The 18,912-nt window shown below is 33.3% G+C and overlaps 1 protein-coding gene across 7 annotated transcripts in view; it reads left to right on the forward strand.

Annotated features, from left to right (window-relative positions):
- The window catches only part of LOC109711864 (magnesium/proton exchanger 1-like), a 21,354-nt gene extending 2,442 nt beyond the window's left edge, over nt 1–18,912 (forward strand). Inside the window, exons 1-10 of one of the 7 annotated variants that reach the window (XM_020235185.1) lie at nt 6,998–7,319; nt 7,461–7,574; nt 11,467–11,914; nt 13,425–13,600; nt 13,823–13,941; nt 14,063–14,211; nt 15,502–15,635; nt 16,679–16,913; nt 17,349–17,478; nt 18,342–18,912. In XM_020235185.1, coding sequence (XP_020090774.1) covers nt 11,542–11,914; nt 13,425–13,600; nt 13,823–13,941; nt 14,063–14,211; nt 15,502–15,635; nt 16,679–16,913; nt 17,349–17,478; nt 18,342–18,639 — 1,614 coding nt within the window. In that variant the 5' untranslated portion in view covers nt 6,998–7,319; nt 7,461–7,574; nt 11,467–11,541 and the 3' untranslated portion in view covers nt 18,640–18,912. Of the gene's footprint in view, nt 1–3,174; nt 3,229–6,997; nt 7,320–7,460; nt 7,575–8,476; nt 8,552–11,463; nt 11,915–13,424; nt 13,601–13,822; nt 13,942–14,062; nt 14,212–15,501; nt 15,636–16,678; nt 16,914–17,348; nt 17,479–18,341 lie in introns of those variants that run through there. The other 6 variants (XM_020235187.1, XM_020235188.1, XM_020235186.1 and 3 more) reach the window with 6 other exon arrangements.

The following is an 18,912-nucleotide window of genomic DNA, read 5'->3' on the forward strand; positions in this document are numbered from 1 at the left end:
TTATAATATTTAAATATAATTTATTATAAAATTTATTATAATATTTAATATTTAAATATAAATAATATGTATTAATATAGTGCAATTAATAATTTTATAATAAAAATAATATATTATAATATATAACATATTATATTTATATAATTTAGTTTTAATTTAATTTATAATTTTAATAAAGTTTGAAATTAAACATTGGAATAGCACTATTCCATCAAAATGGTGGAATAGTAAATTCCTCGCTATTCCGGAACAGCCGGGAATAGCAAGGTTTGACCGAGATAAGATATTCCGGTCAAAAATTATTTTGTTTGGCTGAATAGCGGGAATAACTTTCGTTATCCCCGCTTATACTGCCAACCAAACAGGGCCTTAGAGTGATTGTTTATTTATATCAGTACGATAGAATAGCATCAAACATCGGACGAAGACTAATTTAATGTTTGGAGCTATTAATGGGGGTTTTGATTTATTTGTGCGGTTACAGTAAGATTTAACTTTTTGATATTTTTTTCTGTTAAATCATACAATTCAACAAACTATCCACTCAACCCTAGATGGCCACTATTATCCTAGCAGCACATTTCTTCATCCAGAGGCCGAAAACTAACAACACTAATAACACTATTAACTTACTGCTAAATAATTAAATAGTATGATCTAACAAGTGGAAATTGTCAAAAGAATAGATCTAACGGCAAAAAACTTACTGTAACGCCTTACTTCATAGGAGGTCACGCATTTTAGGATTACTCTAGTCCTAGCACGCTTAACTCTCTTAACCTTTTGGGCCTAGTCAACGTCTAAAATACTATAACCGAGTTAAGAGTTTTAAGCTTTATTATATCTTATTTATAGGACTAGCTAGGGTCTCACATTCTCTCCCTTTTAAACCCCACGTCCTCGTCAGGCTAAGACTCACAAGTATCTGGCGATGTGAGACTCGTCTCTTTAGTCTTAACTGATCTTATGGGGGAGCCGCACTCTACCAATAACAGTCATCAGTATGGGAGTCTCACTCTCCCCGCTATATAACTTGGCTCAGCCAAGACTCATTTCACACTTTCGGTTAGTAATTGGCTCTGATATTAATTGTGATGCCCCACTTTTCATAGAGTCACCCATCCTAGGACTACTTTAGTCTTATCATGCCTAACTTTCTTAACCTCTTGTGTCTAGTCGTCGTTCAAAATGCTATAGATAGGTTATGAGTTTTTAGCCTCATTAAATCTTATATATAGGACTGTCTGAGGTCTCACACTTACAAGCATCAAGTGCTTGGTTCTTTTAAAATCACCGTAGCCGGACTTTGTATATAGAGAGGAAGAGAGAGTCCGGCTGAGCACTTAGTGCTACCAAGTTTTTCACTGATAGATTTAACCTTTTGACTGTTTTCATCTGTTAGATCATACAATTCAACCAACCATCCACTCAATCCTAGAGGGCCACTATTTTCCTACCCACACAACCCTTTATCCAGGGACCGAAAACTAATAACACTAATAACATACTGTTATTATAAGCATTCCAATCTATATATATATATATATATATATATAGAGAGAGAGAGAGAGAGAGAGAGAGAGAGAGAGAGAGAGAGAGAGAGAGAGAGAGAGAGAGTTGAGCTATAATACTAACGGTAGCAAACAAGTTTCATTGTCACCTATTTGTGTTTTATGATGGAGCTTTCAAATCGACGATCGACACCATTGAACATGATCTATACCACTTGAAGCATCTAAAAATCAAATTTTATGTCTTTTCGATATTATTCTCTTATCCATCAAGTAGACGCAAAAATGAATGGCTAAAAATGAATATCCTTTAAAAAGTGATCACAGTAGTTTTATAATCCAGATCAAAAGTATAGACCTTCTTTTAAATAGTTTAAAGAATTTTTTAACCAAAATTTAATTGATTTGAATTTTTTTATACCGTTAAACAAGAAAACGTTTTATATCGACCATTAAAATTATAAATTTTGAAACTCTTTGATCATTAAACCAATGATGCCAAAAAGATTTAAAATTTGATTTCTAAATATTTCAAGTGATATAGATTATATTTAATGGTGTCAATCATCAATTTGAATGCTCTATTATTAAAAACAATGGGTGGTAACAGAGTTCGTTTGCTATCGATAGCATTCCAGCTCAACTCTCTCTATATATATATTCTATAAAATTTAAAATATCAATAGGATAGTGAAAAAATGAGGGGAAAAAAAATCTAAGACTCAAAAGGTCAATATGATAGGAAACACCCCGAAAAAATTTTTCTAGTTAATTACTCAAAAGGTCGATGTAAAAGGAAAGGAAAAATATTTAATAGCTAGGATGCATTCTATAGGATATGATTCAAAAATATTGTTCTAATATTCCCCTTTATAAGTGTAGTAGAGAGCAGATAAACTATAGAGANAACAAATATACCTTAAAAAAAAAATTTAGTAAAAGTAAAACTCTATTTTGCAAAAAAAAAATTATCAAAATTTATTTTTTACGATTTTAGTGGAACCAAACAGTTCCTAATTTACACACATGTTAATTAGAGGGATATAAATTCCAAACTACTTGAAACATGCAACGTGTCAATTCTTAGTTCACCCTCCCACAAAAGTATAACTTCCTTAAAAAAAATAAAAAAAAAAATTAGAATGCATCCGTCACATTGCTCACGGGATATTTACAACCAATTATATTACTTTCGTATATAATTCATCCATCATATCGTAATTTTTTTAAAAAATGTTTTTGTTATATTTTTAAAAAAATTTATAATCGACTGAATATAGATAATATGATGTAACTATTATGTTGCATAGTATACTTCAGCTTAGTTTAGTATTGAGACTCATTTGATACTATTAGATAAAATAGAGTTAGCATAAAAATACGTAGGGATTTATTTCTGCGTTCTCCAGTGATATAGCAGAAAATATATTGTAACCGACTCATCGCGATGCGCAATGTAATATTATGCATGGAAATAAATAGAATATTTTCTCCTATCGAGAAAGAGGATAAACTTAATAATTTTCAGTATCCCAAGAATCAATTAAAAATTGAACAGATGAAAAATATACACGTTGCCTCTGCAGCTGATAGTTAGCAGTTTTATGTATGCACAAACATGTATATGTCCGGATATTATTTTTGCTGTTGGATTATTTGGCAGGTATCAAAGCAATTCAGGCATTGAGCATTAGAAGGCTGCTAAGAAGGTTATGAGGTATTTGATAGAAATTTGGGATCATATGCAAAGTATATTGCATGTTACGAAACCACATCACAGATTATTTGGTTTAGGAATTTTATCGCAGACTTAAAAATTATGAACTCAAGTGCTCGTCCAATAAAAAATTTCTGTGATAGTTCAGCTGCGGTTTTCTTTCCCAATAACAACAAGATTACAGCAAAGTGTAAATATTTGGACATCAATTATCTTATTGTAAGAGAAAAGATAGAGGAATGTTATGTTACAATTGAATACATAAGTACCGAGTGTATAATTGCATACCCAATGACCAAGGGGCTGGCACTTGAGTTATATACAGAAGTATGGGTTTGATTAGTTTTTTTAATGTGTAAGATTATTTCAATAAAGTTAAAGTCTAATGCAGCTGTGTTGGACCATTTAATAGGCATAAAGTTTTGTCTGTTAATGAATGGACGTATAATTTTAAGTTCATTCATAAAGTTGTGATGATATGGTAATAATGAAAGGAAAATTTCAATATGTAGAGGTGGACCGCCATAGTTCCTATCATTGTAGTTTTTTAGTTTGAGCTAAAAATCAAGTGAGTTATAAGGTATTTGAACATAAAATTTTCAATAATGCTCAATAAAATTTGAAGTATAGAAAATTTGTCCATAAAGTATGATTAATATGAACCAAGTGAAAGATTGTCATCGCATGTAATGCAATATCTCCACGGTCCAAACGGAGCCTTCCTCCCTTACCAATAATCATTAGTATCTTGTAAGTCGGTGCCAGCTCACGGATCGATCATAGTAATAATTCCTTTGATGATTATTATTTTTTTATTTTAAATGAGGACAAATATAAACGCGGATTGCATGATGACACGTCAGCTTAAATTTTCTATTTTTTAATTTATATAAAACAACTAATATATTATTGGTGTACAGCCTCTCGTTTTCAACTAATACATTAAATATTTTCCAAGTTGTTTGAATGTGCCCAAGTTGATGTATTTATTGAGAAAATATTTTACTTGGCCAATAAATTAAGTCCAAATTATAAGCATTTTCTTTTTTTTCATTTTGGTCACTATTCTAATTGTTTTCGTGCATTAAAAGTTATGTTACTTTCGACCTTACACTTTCTCATTATATTAAATAGATCTAGCAACATGGATAGTTATTAAAATAAATTGCCAAATTTTTAAAAAATAAATTGGTGTAGGCAATTTTTTGCTTAAATGAATTAATGTGTACAATATTATGTGGCATAGGAAAAATTAAAGGGTTTTTTACACTATTAGTCCTCAAATTTTGCACAATTTACTCAATTTGGTCTTTAAAATTTTTTTTCTTTGTAAATTGCATCAATTGACGTCCTGCATATTCCTATTGTTTTAAATCTAAATATTAGAATTATTTTTAAACTTCACTATGAAATTTTATGAAGATATGTTCGCAGATCAAGTTACTTATATTTAATTTATTAAAATTATATAAAATTATTTAATGAACTATTAATTTTGGTACTATTAGTACGGTAAGACCAAATTTTATCTTTTTTTTTTTTTTTTTTTATCTTACTCTTAGCTGCAAATTATACATATATTGAGATATAAAATAATTTGATATGCCGACCCGCATTAGTGATTTTTACAGCTGAGTTTATTAGTTATTTTTTTATTTTGAACCTATTTAAAATAATAATAAAATATATAATGATATATAATTGATGAAGTTTTTAATGTAGGAAGGTAATTGAGATATAGTTATATTATTATGTAAATTTAAGTTTGTAGAAGAAGTTAGTTATATGTAATGTATTAGAATTGCATTAAAACAAGTTATTTAACAAATCATTAATTTTGAAATTATTATTAGCATGCAAGTATCAAAATTGAGAAAAGAGGTTAAATGCACGGGTACTTTTAATAATTGTGATAATATTTTTATGCTATTCAAAATTTAAAAAATATATTATTTATTTCCTGAGCTACCGTTTGGTTTGGGATTAAGAAAAAACTAGTTATTCCAGAAATAGGGTTAAGTTCAGGGTTAAGGTGGAGTTAAAGTATTTTTGTGTTTGGTTGGGGGTTGGAGTTAGTCCAAGATAGTGAAAAATAATGTTTGGTTAGAATAGGTGGGATAAGAAAGATAGCAAGTTATTATGAATAGAAAATAGTGTTTTGTTGGAGTTTGATCCGATTAGGTGGGATTAGCTAATCCGGGATAGCCCATTTGAGGTGAGGTTAGTTAACTCCACCCATTTTTGGAGATGTTTGGAGATAATATGGGGGTTAAGAGATTATTCCACTCCTTAACCCCCAACCAAACAAAGGCTGAAGGATCAAAATATTTTTGTTGATTTTAAATATTTCTTCAAATATTCTCATTTTTCCTAGGATTTACTTATGGAATTGGGATTTTTGAAGAGTATCTTTGATAATTTCAAAATAAATTTAAAAATTTTAAATAAATAGTAATAAATAAATAAATATTGTAGAAAATAGGTCCCACACTTCATTATTGTGAACTGTTATGGAGTTCTCAAGCAGAATGTGATACTATATTGCCTGCGCCGTTTTTTTTTTTTTTGTTTTATTATTTAGAAAATTGTGAGCACTGAGATCTGTACATTTCTAAATAGCGGAGAAATATTATATATACTTATATATAATTATATATTATATATATATATATATATATATATATATATTTATATATATATATACTTATTGGCTATATACTATCATGTACCACCTTCGGTACTATTGATTTTGGCCGTGACGAAGATATGCGGTATAGGTGATAGTCGTCCCCTAGAGTTGCGTGAGTGGATTGGCTGAAAATGTATTAATTAACAATGCATGTCAAAGTGATCTAAAGGGTAGAAAGTTTAATAGTACCAAAGACTTAGACTATCAATGTTAATAGCCCGGGATAGTATATATATGTATATATATATATTATCTCTTATTTATTATATTAAATATATATATTATTATTTCATCCAAAGGCCCGCTTTTTCTTCAGTTTACCAATTTTTTTTTGCTTTATTGAACCATAATTTAGATTTTTTTGACCCTAATGAGACAAAGTGAATATCCGAATTCGCCAGCAGTTTCGGGCACAAAACTGATCCAATATTTAGCAAAATATTTATCGTTTACTTTATATTCTTTAGATTAAGAAAACATTAAATATGGATTGTCGGGTCTAATTTAGATGTGGTGTCACCAGCGCTACAGAGCGAGTTTGGCCTGGTTCGTGTTTGAGGTCTTTTCTTAAAACGAGTCCGAACTCGCTAACTATTGTTAGTATCAAGGTCAAAAATTTAGCCTACGTGAACTAAACACAAGCCTGGTCACGAACAATAAATTAAAAGGATCAGAAAAATATAATAAAAAATAAATTTATACGATTTACTCATTAATTATTATTTAATGGATTGAAACTTCATATAAGTGTGTCTTTTTAATAATTAAGTTCAACTTTATTTAGATTGAATTAAAAATTAAAGTATAAAAATATATGTATGATATATATATTATATCAGATTATATTTACTATAAATAATAAATATATGTATTGGATGTATCGAGCCAACACGGCGAGCTGTCGACCGCAGCCCGATGTCAGGCCTATTTTATTAAACGTGCTGAAATTAACCTATATGTCGGCTCGTTTAGTAAATAGTCGCTCGAGAACCTCAACTTATTTCGAATGACTGCACGTCTGGGCACAGGAGATGCAGCGAATCCCAAAGTCAATCTCCAGCTCTCATATGACTTACATTAAAAACTTTGCGAAGTATGAATGAATTCCTCTGTTCACAAAATGAAATGTGAACTCGAGCGGTCGGCTGTTGTTTTCTCGTTGCTTTCGTCGTCGTCGTCGTCGTCTCCTTTCGCCCCCACAAAAATAAGGACGGGCTCACATCATACGATTCAAACTGCCATATCTTTGCTCCCCTCGCGCATGCACGTCGGCCCCCAACCCCCCCTCTCCGCCTTCTCCTCTCTCCGCCGCCCCCCATTCTCCGGCGACTCCTCCGGCGATCGCGGCGGCGGCGGCGGCGGCGGCCGAGATCCGGAGGCCCCAAGAACTCCCGAAACTCCGGTACTCCTCCTTTCCTCGCTCTCTCTCTCTCTTTCTCTCTCTCCTCGCCCCATCTTCTACAATCACCTTTCCATTTCTCTTTATATCGTTGGTTTTTGATCCGTTGGGGTTTTATGATTTGTGCGGTTAACTGTGTTCTAGGGGTCTTTGTACGTTTGGATCTTGCGGTTAATTGTGTTCTGTTCTGGGTACCAGAAGATTAGATCTCGCCGTCGGATTTTGCTGCAACAGTTCGGATTTTACCTTCCCTTAAGAGTACATTTTTGATCCTTGTTAGGGTTTTTTGATTCGTGCGGTTAAATTTTTTTTTGGTTCCACTATCATATAATTAGATTAGATCTCGCCGTTGGATTTTGCTGCGATAGTTCGTATTTGTACCCTGTCCTTTCCCTTTTTCTAGGGGTTGGTTTTTGTCTTTTTGATTCGTTAACTTAACAGGGTTTTGGATTCGAGCGGTTAGTTGTGTTCCAAGCATTAATTGGATCTCATCGTTGGATTTTTGCGGTAAAAGTTCGGATTTGTACTGATCTTTCTCTTGTTGTCGATTTTTGAACCATTAGGGTTTTGGATTCGTGCGGTTAATTGTGTTCCAAGCATTATTATTATTATATTATTATTATTATTATAATTAATTAAATCTCACTGTTAGATTTTGCTGCAAACTTCTGATTTATACTGGTTGATTGTATGATTAGATGGGAAACAGTTAACATTGCTCAACAACTAGATGGTTGCGTTCTTGTCCTTTCGTGCGATATTGAGTTGAAACGACGTTTGTTTTCTTTTTCAAAAAGAAAAAAATCCTTCCATTTTTAGTTTTTTAATTATGAAAGTCATATTGTCATTTTAGAAATTTTTTTGTTCATAGTAAATTAGATTAGATATTGCCATATAGGGTTTGTATATAAATATGTATTTTAAAGTTTATGAAATAATGAAGAATTAGTCATCTTTTATACAATCTTCTTTATCGTTCTCTCTCTCTCTCTCTCTCTCTCTCTCTTTCTACTATCATTTTAGGAGGTATGATCCCTCAGAGTGACTGTTTATTTATATCGATACGGTAGAACAACATCAAACATCGAATGAGGACTAATTTAATATAAGGGGGTTTTAATGAGGGTTTTGATTTATTTGTGCGGTTACTATGTTCTAAGGGAGGGGATTGGACTTGACTGTTGGATTTTGGGAGCTGTAAATAAAGCTTTTGACCGTCCGATTGGATGTGCAAGGTATGTGAGTATTATCAAATGTTTTTTTTTTTTAAATTCAGATCTCTCTCTTAGTAATAGATTACACGAAAATAGACCAATCCACTATTTTCTTTTAATTAACATCCCTCAATTTTTATTTGTTATGGTTTAAGTTATTTTTCTAACTAATTGAGTTTGGAATTCGACAAGTTTAGTGGCTTCGTCAGCTATCTGTGTTAGCAAAATTTGCTGTTGCATAAGCCAGAAAAGTGCTTAGAACCGTTAAAATTGTACAAATCTCTGTACAACTTAACATCTTCAATTGATTGATGGAAATAACCTACATAAAAAAGAAAAATCAAAATTTGAGGGGTCCCAATCAAAAGAAAAGTGGTTAAAGATTTTTTATTTTAAGTGGCTAAGAGGTCTACTTCAAAATGCCTTGTAGTCAAGGATTTGACCTTTTTTTTTTATTTTAATGTTCTGTAAAGCGGTCTCAACATAACAAGATCTTCAATTTTTTACCCTCTTTTTAATTTTAATGTAATGTAAACTGGAAATCACGAATCTAATTTTTGGGGCTTTTTTATTTTAGGTTTAATTTGCTGAATTAGATAAGATTGTTAGCGGATTATTAATGCCCTGTTCTTATGAGCTGATAGATAGCGTCATCCTGTAGACATCAGAACAAAAATTAGATTTGAACTTGATTGTAATGGGTGAGCTATAAACCCGACTTCTTTTTTTCTTTTCCTTTCCTGTCAATACCATGTGAATTACTTATTTGCTGGAACTTTATAGGATGCCCCTAAAATTACAGGCCTTATTGAAATTGACGCCTCAAACTATTTTTCCTTTGATTCAGACACCCTCAATTATTTTGATTTACATTATTTTCATCAATTAAATTAGGGGTTTTGTTGAATTTATAATGGTAATTTTGTTAATCTGAACTGTTTTGAATAGATTCGTTAGGAATTACAGATTTTGCTAACTATTTACGGTTGAATCAAGATTATTTGTTTAAATTCTGGCCCTACTATAGCAAATCAACTTGTCAAATTAGTATGCGAAACTGCTTATGTATGTGAATTTAGAAACTAGAACTATTCAGCACTCATCCTGCAGAAGGACTGGACACCACCATTATCTCAGTCCACAATTGTAGCCGCATTGTGAGGTGCTGTTTGCAGGTTTTTCAAAGAACACTATTCGGAAAACAGATGTATTTTATGTAAGAAACTTTATGAGAAACTAAGATCGTACCTTCTGCCATGATTTCGATTTCTGTACCCGATTTAGAGACGGCGATCCTTGCTCGTGATTCGTTCTCGTTCGTGATCTGCAAGAAGACGGGACGTTTCGAGTCTAATTCCCTTATCCCCGGAGATGGAGCCATCACAGACTATTGGATTAGGGTTAGACCGGGACTACCGTATGTTACATATTTATATATAACTTAATGTAAGGATGTTAAATCACGTCCGTCCATCAAGGACGTGTCCAAATACATCCTAACCGTAAGATCTACCATATCTTTATAGATCGACTTAATAGATTGGCCGTATCTTATAGATCGCCTCGAATATATCACGTGGGCCACATCCAACATTCTCCCACTTAGCCTAGTGACATATTCATTACCGCATAGGCGATACAAAAAAAAAAAAAAACTTTATTAGGTACCAACTAAATTATACAGTCAAAATCTCCCACTCGACCAAGAACTCACAATACTTTGATCATAACGGTTATGCCCCAAAAGATGAACACTTCCTTCCATGTATCAAAAGTACGAATTCCTTAATCAAATAAGTTTATGAGTTACAACGGTATGAACTTATTATAAATTCAACTCAGAGTCCCACTTTAGTGCACAATAAAACTTCAATGTACAAAAGATAACTTTATGCGCATATGTGTAAAAACCAAAATATGTTCTTACTCAAATAAGAATAGTCTTTAAAGTCTTTATACAAGAAGAAAACACTTAAACTGTAAATGGACTTAAGATACCCATATGATGAATATGATCCTTGAATTTATTTGCCGGCCTCTAAGCCTTGATTTTTTTTTTTTTTTTTTTTTTTTTTTGTGATATTGATAGTAAGAGTTTGGTTTAGCTACTTAAGAGGTTTTAGCATTCGTTATTTAATAGGATAGCATGAATATAATATATATTTTAGATTTGATATTTTATTAATGTAAGGATGTTAAATCACGTTCGTCCATCAAGCGCGTGTCCAAATACATCCTAACCGTAAGATTTACCATATCTTTATAGATCGACTTAATAGATTGACCGTATCTTTATAGATCGCCTTGAATATATCACGTGGGTCACATCCAACATTTTATTGCTAGAATTTTCCTAGAGGTGAATTTTTTTTTTTTTTATTGTTTGACACTAACAAAAAATGTCAGTTTCTCATTTATCATGCGTTTATGAAAATTATCCTGCTTGTATCTGTACACTGCTTTTCTGGGAAATGCTTTTTTTTTTTTTTTGTTTGTTGATACGTAACCAAATATTCGCTAACTATTTGGACCTTCAATGTGATACATGGCTGTCTAAATGACCTTTCTAGCTTCGGCAGTCGTCTTTGTCCTTCGGTTGACTTGAATATTCTGTTTGTGAGCAAAATCTTATTTAGACAACTCAATTGTCAAATTATAGTTCTAGCACCATCTGTTAATAAGCGCACATCCACACAGACACATGCTCATAGAATAGAGTGAAAATTTTCTTAATATAAATAATTGAAACATGCATTTTGCGTCTTGTTATCCGTTTCTTTTTTGCAACAATCACTTTCTGTTTCCTAGGCTACCGGTCACTAGTTAATAGATTTCTATTTTTAGATGGCTTACCTCTCTTTTGGTTAATACATTGTGAGACATAAGCACATTCCTTCAAGTCATAGTTTTATTGAAGTGACTTTTTGTGATAGCAGGTTTAGTAAGCTATATCAGAGGTGTAATTTTGAAGTAAATGGAAACTTGAAGCAGACAGAGCCAAAAATAACTACATGGCAGGGGTTAATTTAGAAGCCACTAATATCTTGTCAGAGGAAAAATGTGGAAGTTACTTTCTTCTCTATGGTGAAACTTTCCTATCAAATGGATTCCGAGCATTTTTATATCTTCTTGCCCTTGCCTACTGTTTCTTTGGCTTATCAGCTATAACTGCTCGTTTTTTTCGATCGATGGAGAATATTGTCAAACATGCACGGAAGATAGTGAATACTGTTCCATGCACAAATACTAAGGTGGTTAAATATGAGAAAGTTTGGAACTACACCATAGCTGACATTACTCTGCTGGCTTTTGGAACGAGCTTTCCACAGATCTCTTTGGCAACAATTGATGCGATTCGGAACCTTGGTAACTTGACTGCTGGAGGTAGGGTTTTTTAATGTTACAAATAGCAATTGACTTGATATGTTTCCAAATGTTGTAGGAGTTGCATATTAACAGGCGCTCATTAATCCTTATCCCTACTCAACCCCTTTCGGAGGGACCTTTTTTGTTTATTCTAGTACTATAATTTGATTCATCATTTTGAGAAGTATGTATGTAGCAATAGATGCAAAAGAAGCTGATCACATTCTTTAAAACTTGATTGCACAAGCAATGCATGAAATTGCACTAGTATGCTTAATTTTTAAGTACAAAGCATCTAAAGAGCTGGCTTGTTTCTTCTAGAAAGACTCGAGCTACTAAACATTCCTAATCTTGCTGGTAACATGCAGGATGAGTGATGTGCCCCTATGTTTTTTGTCTCTCTCTCTCTCTCTCTCTCTCTCTCTCTCTATCAAGGATTTAAGTGCCTATCGGCACGGGTCATATCTACCGTGCCGTATCGTGCCAAAAAGATATCAGCATGATATAGCCCCTGTGCTGCTAACACAGTTCAAAACTTCCTATTCTTTAAATTAGCAAGTAATTTCTCAGTAAAGTTCAAAAGATTTAATAAAGATACATAATAAGCAATTAGAATATTTTGTCGCTAGAAAAATAAATATTTCATCCCATTATACGTTGGTACACATGTATTTTTTGTGATAGGCACACACCTGCCTGGCCCGACACATACTGTGCCGTACTGTACCGGCAAATTTTTGGCACGATTCCATGCCACGGTACTCAATTCTTTACTATATATAACTCAATTCTTTACTATATATATATACATACATATATATACAGAGAGAGTTGAGCTAGAATGCTATCAGTAGCAAATGGGCTCCGTTGCCATCCATTTGTTTTCGATGATGCAGCCTCTAAATTGACAATCGACATCGTTGAACATGATCTTATACACTTGAAGTATCTAGAAACTAAATTTCTAATCTTTTCGACATCTTTGGCCTAATGATCAAAGGGTTTTAAAATTTATAATTTTAATGGTCAATATGAGACGTTTTCTCATTTAACGGCGTAAAGATATTCAAATCAATTGAATTTTGGTTAGAAAGTTCTTTAAACTATTTAAAACAAGATCTATACTCTTGATCTTGATTACAAGACTCCTATCATCAATTTTTACAGGATATTTATTTTCATCCATTCATTTTGTGTCCACTTGATGGACAAGAGAACAATATTGGAAAAGTATGAAATTTGGTTTCTAGATGCTTCAAGATAGATCATGTTCAATAGTGCCGATCGTCAATTTGAAGGCTCCACCATAAAAAACAAATGGGTAGCAACGGAGCTCGTTTGCTACTAATAGCATTCCAGTTCAACTCTCTCTCTCTCTCTCTCTCTCTCTCTATATATATATATATATATGTTTGTTAAGATTGATTTTCATTGCTTTACATGTTCTCAATTACTTTAGTTGTTAATATTTACGTGGCCTTGGTATTCATCATTTATAAATTCTCATGCTATATTTCTTGATCTGCAGGCTTGGGTCCAGGAACACTTGTTGGTTCTGCTGCATTTGACCTATTTCCGATCCATGCTGTCTGTGTGGTAGTCCCAAAAGCTGGTACTTTAAAAAAGATATCTGACCTAGGTGTTTGGCTAGTTGAGCTGTTTTGGTCATTTTGGGCTTACATATGGCTGTACATTATTTTGGAGGTAACTGCAAAATGTTCATATGGACACTCACGCATTTTGCTCAATTGTGAAAGAATGACAAAGGAATGCATCATCTCAAGTACTAAACAAATGATTATGATCTAACATCGTTGCATATGGTGACTGTTAAGGCGCCACTCAATCAACTTAGCTCAGATGCTCATGCAATTTGCTCTCATGAAAATCAAATTGATAGATGCAAATGGTTTTACTAATATGTAGGTGTGGACGCCCAAGGTGGTCACCCTCTGGGAAGCCTTGCTTACTGTTTTGCAATTTGGCTTGCTTCTACTTCATGCATATGCTCAAGATAAGCGTTGGCCTTATCTGTCTATTCCACTGTATGCTTGGTCTACTGATCTTGTATATTATACCGTATTTTGATTTGACATCTCTCTTACTACGAGTGTTATAATCCTGGCCTTTAAAGTGTTTAATCATTGCATCCTTTGCTGTAATTAGGGCAAAAGGTGACAGGCCAGAAGAGTGGGTCCCAGAGAGTAGTACACCCTTTGGTCATGGCAATGATTATAATGAAACTTCTCAGACATTTGAGGCAAGCGATGAACAGGAGAAAAATGTTGTTGATGTATTTTCTATCCATGAAGAAGGTAGTAAGCACTCCTTCACAATGATTACGTACTCATTTTTCAGCAAATTGTTTTTGTTAAATTATATGAAACATCCGTTTTTCTCCAAAAGTTTAAGATACTAGCGATCGGTGTTTTTAATATGTATATTCAACACTCTCCCTCGCAATTGGGCTCGAGAGCTTTTGTAGTCCCAAGACACGAAACTGAATTAAATCGAACGAAATAAAATAAAGCAAGGAACTTGGCGGGACGAACTCAGGACCTTTTGCTCTGAACGGTGTTTCTAATTTATATTCAATAGTTTTAGAATTTTTGATTGACACAAGATAGAAATATTTTCTTTTTATAGGATAAATATTTTATAAATGTTCTTCACCTGATTGATATGATTTAGGTCTAAGCATAGAAGATAAATCATTGGATCCATTTGCTTCACATGATCCAAGTTGTTGATATTTGGATCACCTGCCTACTTAAGACATTCGTTGTAGAGGAAACTCGTCCAATGGAAATATCTCTGATTGTTTGACATATTAAAATACTGATGAATTAGAATTTTTTTTATAACTAATCCTATCGATTTTTATAATTGTAAAAATAATTTTCTTAAAAAAATAATTATAAAAATAGACCTTTAAATGCTGTGAATCATTCACCGCATTCATAACTTCTATTTAGGAGTAGAAAAATAATAAAAGCGGTGAATGGTTCACCGCTTTTACCACCGTAGAATTATAAAAAAAAGTGAGAAAAAGAAAGAAAGCGGTGAATGGTTCACCGCTTTTACCACCGTAGAATTATAAAAAAAAGTGAGAAAAAGAAAGAAAGCGGTGAATGGTTCACCGCTTTTAAAAGCGGTAAATCATTCACCGCTTTTATAAAATTATATTTATAAATAAAAATTTAACAGGTTTATTTTTAAAATAAAATTTTAAAGGGAGACTATTGCACTAAAAACCCTGATGAATTATCTCTGGATATTTGTTTTAATTAGAAAATTTTATTAATTCAACCAGATAGTCATAATATTTGCCACAATTATGTATACAAAAGAAGCACTGTTCATTTCCTCCTGTATAGAACTTGAACCTACCCGAACAAAAAAGAACTGCTGTACTGTATGAATGGGGTTCCTATGACAATGGAAAAGTTTGTCTCATAAACAGTCATAGTAACGAAGTTCACCATTCATTTACTCTTGTTTTTTCCTTCCTAAGTATTGCTGTGCTTTTGTAAAGGCTTGGTGTATACATGCAGTATCATAATCTTAATACCTAGTAGTTTGTTTCACAAGAAAATGTTTTACAGGTCGTCTCTACAAAAATGTCCCGGATGATGATATGGAAGAGTCTTCCATATTGTTGTCTAGCAAGAATAAAACTGTTGAAGATGATCTGAATGTGCTTTCCCTATGGAGGAAACAATTTGAAGATGCAGTAAAGGTAATTGATGTATTCCATATTTGCCCATAAAAGAAATTCTGTGGTAAATTGTGGTCCCCGTTGTTTGATAATATAAAGCAACATCATTTGTGACGTGTACACTTATCTATATATCTGACCTAAATGACGGGGTCTTCTTTTATTCACCTAAAAAGAACCATGTGTAAGCCTCAGAGTAAAATGTGCAAATACAAATAGTACATTTATCATAATTAATCTAAAGCTGGACTTTCAGAACATTCCAATTAAGTTGTGTATCCTGGTAGCTGTGTCCTACGTCGATCTAATCTGCATAAGGCAAGTTCAAAAGGTTTCAAGAGTATGGTTTACACAAATACCAAAAGAACGTTCCAATTGTTTGGAAATAGATCTTAATGACCTTATATTGTTGGATGATGAGCTGACTATATTGTCATTTCTAGTAGTGTCTTTTCTAGTATTCACATGTAACTTTGCTGAGTCCTAACAGATGTAGTTTTCCACTGCATATAGATATACTTTGTCATTATACGAAGGTTAATTATTACCTAATCAACATGCCATTATATTCCTTTTCTATTTGGAAATAAATTATAGTTCTTTTCTACCTGTTGCTATGTCCAACCATAAATGATAGTAATTGTTACCGAAACCAAGAACCAATGACTCGTGGAATGGCTTCATAGTAGTGTAGAACTAGTAGAATGCATGAACACTTATAATGCATACCAGTATAGAACCTGCACTTCGTTGCGGACAATTTTGACACATTATAAAAATTGAGGAATAGTAAAAATAATACTGCTTTTAAATATTAATTGTATGGGTTATGTAGAAATAAGAGAAGAAATTAAAATAAATGAACTTGTCTTATACCATTATAACGATGTAAATAAATTAAAACAATAGTGAGCACCTCAATAGTGAGGAAGAAATTGTCTTATACACTGGGTGTATAACTATTTTTTATGCACGGCATTTATAAAACTTTATTATAAAAGTCTAAACCCAATAGTTTCTTTTTATAACTAGGCTTTTTATATAGTATAGATTGCATTTATCAGATTAGATATTCATGGCTTCAGTTGGAGAGCTCCAAATCAAGGATGGATGGTGCCTGCTTACGAGTGGCTGGAATAATTTGGCAGCTAATCCTCGCACCTTGGAGACTGCTATTTGCTTTTGTGCCTCCCTATCAAATTTTCCACGGGTGGATTGCTTTTATCTGTTCTCTGATTTTCATAAGCGGGATAGCTTATGTGGTCACCAAGCTTACAGATCAAATAAGCTGTGTCACAGGTGCTCATCTTTGCCAATCAGGATTTTGTTGGATTTATTGCACCAAGGGTCAATTCCTTTTGTGTGGTTTCAGTTTGGTTCCTGACCTTCCAATTGTTAAAGTTGGGCCTCCAATCTTCCAATTTTTCTCACAGTTTTATGCTTCCATCTAAATTATTACCCTAAATTAGGAGTATCCTTAAAACCTTAAACTAAATGCCAATCACTGGACATTTCGATCGAATCTAAGCAAGGAATATAATAGAAAGGATAACATTGCAGGAAAGCAAATGTCAGGGGCCTAATTGTAGCAGTTGAAGGTCGGGGCCAAAAACTGAGACAAACTACAATGATAGAGGGCCTGCGCTGTAATTTACTGGATTTTTTAATCTTTCTCATATCTTAGCTGAACTGTGTGGTTTTGCTTAAATGTGAATTATTGATGATTTTGTGCAGGAATAAATCCCTATGTTATAGCATTTACAGCACTGGCCGGGGGAACCTCATGGCCTGATTTAGTTGCAAGCAAGATTGCTGCTGAGCGTCAAGTAACTGCAGATTCTGCTATTGCTAATATCACTTGCAGGTTAGACTCTTCCCATGGTTGAGTTCTATAGTAATAATTACTTTCTGACCTTCTGGAAAATGAAAAGAATATGGAGATTTGTATGTTTTATCTAGTTTCCTACATAATTACACTGTGATACTTATAAAATCTGTATTTATAGTAAAGGCATGACGACTTGCATGGGAATAAATGCGAGTACAGTAGAGGAATCTCTTTAAGAGATCCTATGGATGTAGGGACAAGTTACACAGGATAACTTGGAAGTTTCTTTTGATTACAGAATTAGTTTAAGTTTTGATATTTAAGGCTTGCCAATCAGATTTTCTTTTCTTAGGATAATGAATTCCGCCTACAAGGTGGTTCATCATATTTCAGGAACAAGGAGCATACTTATCCCATCTTTCTTGCGTAAGGCCCCTCTGGCTATGCTAAACAAGAAAGTGATATTCTGGATAAGCATTATTGCTGTTCTATTTGATGACAGAGGTGTTCGAAACTTATATTTTAATGAAAGAATCACATTTTGCTAGCTTCTTCCAGTAAAGAAAATTTAAAACCACACTACATCCTTGTAGAGGCTCTCAACGAGTGAAGTGCTAGTTCCTTGCTGAGGAGGATGTTAGTTTCAAAATTCCGGGGCTACAGTAGCATAACAATGAAATTCAGGTTTTTGCGACATTTTGTAGGACTACTTTAACAACAATGTATTATACTCATTTGAGTGAATTTGCAAGTTTTATGACCCATTATAAAAGCTTATCTATTGGTAGTTTTGCTAAATTTTAGAATTTTCTTTATGTATGCTGTACTTGTTACTTGTTCTTTTCAACCGATATTTTGTTTGCTGCAATGGATTCTCATATATTTATTCCTTCACCCAGCAATTCAGTGAACATTTACGTCGGCATCGGTATCCCATGGCTGATCAATACAGCATACAACTTCTTTGCGTACCGTGAACCGCTTTACATCCAGAATTCGGCCGGCCTCAGCTTCTCTCTTTTAGTATTCTTCGCCACGTCAGCCGGCTGCATCGCAGTTCTCGTGCTTCGGCGATTGATCCTCGGGGCCGAGCTCGGCGGGCCGAGAGTGTGGGCTTGGGTGACGTCGGTCTATTTCATGATTCTTTGGATTGTTTTCGTCGTTCTCTCCTCGCTAAGGGTTTCGGGCCTAATCTAAAGCAGCGGCATATAGCTACCGAGTTGTGCTTGTTAAAAATTGTAGTTCATTCTTTTTTGGCTTTTGAGAGAAGCACTTCGTAGCGATGGCCTTTGATGAAACGGCCTCCTTTACTCTCCTCATTTGATGCTTGTATATAAGAAAAGAGTGATCGTGAAAATAATCTTTGACAGAAAGGATTTGTTCTTGTTGTATGTTAGATTATTTGTATTCTTTTTGTAATTTAGCAAGAATTTCGTGCACTTCAATCTATTATTATCCATTTTTCGTGAA

Source organism: Ananas comosus, linkage group 6 (genome assembly GCF_001540865.1).
Source record: "Ananas comosus cultivar F153 linkage group 6, ASM154086v1, whole genome shotgun sequence".
Lineage (NCBI taxonomy): Eukaryota > Viridiplantae > Streptophyta > Magnoliopsida > Poales > Bromeliaceae > Ananas > Ananas comosus.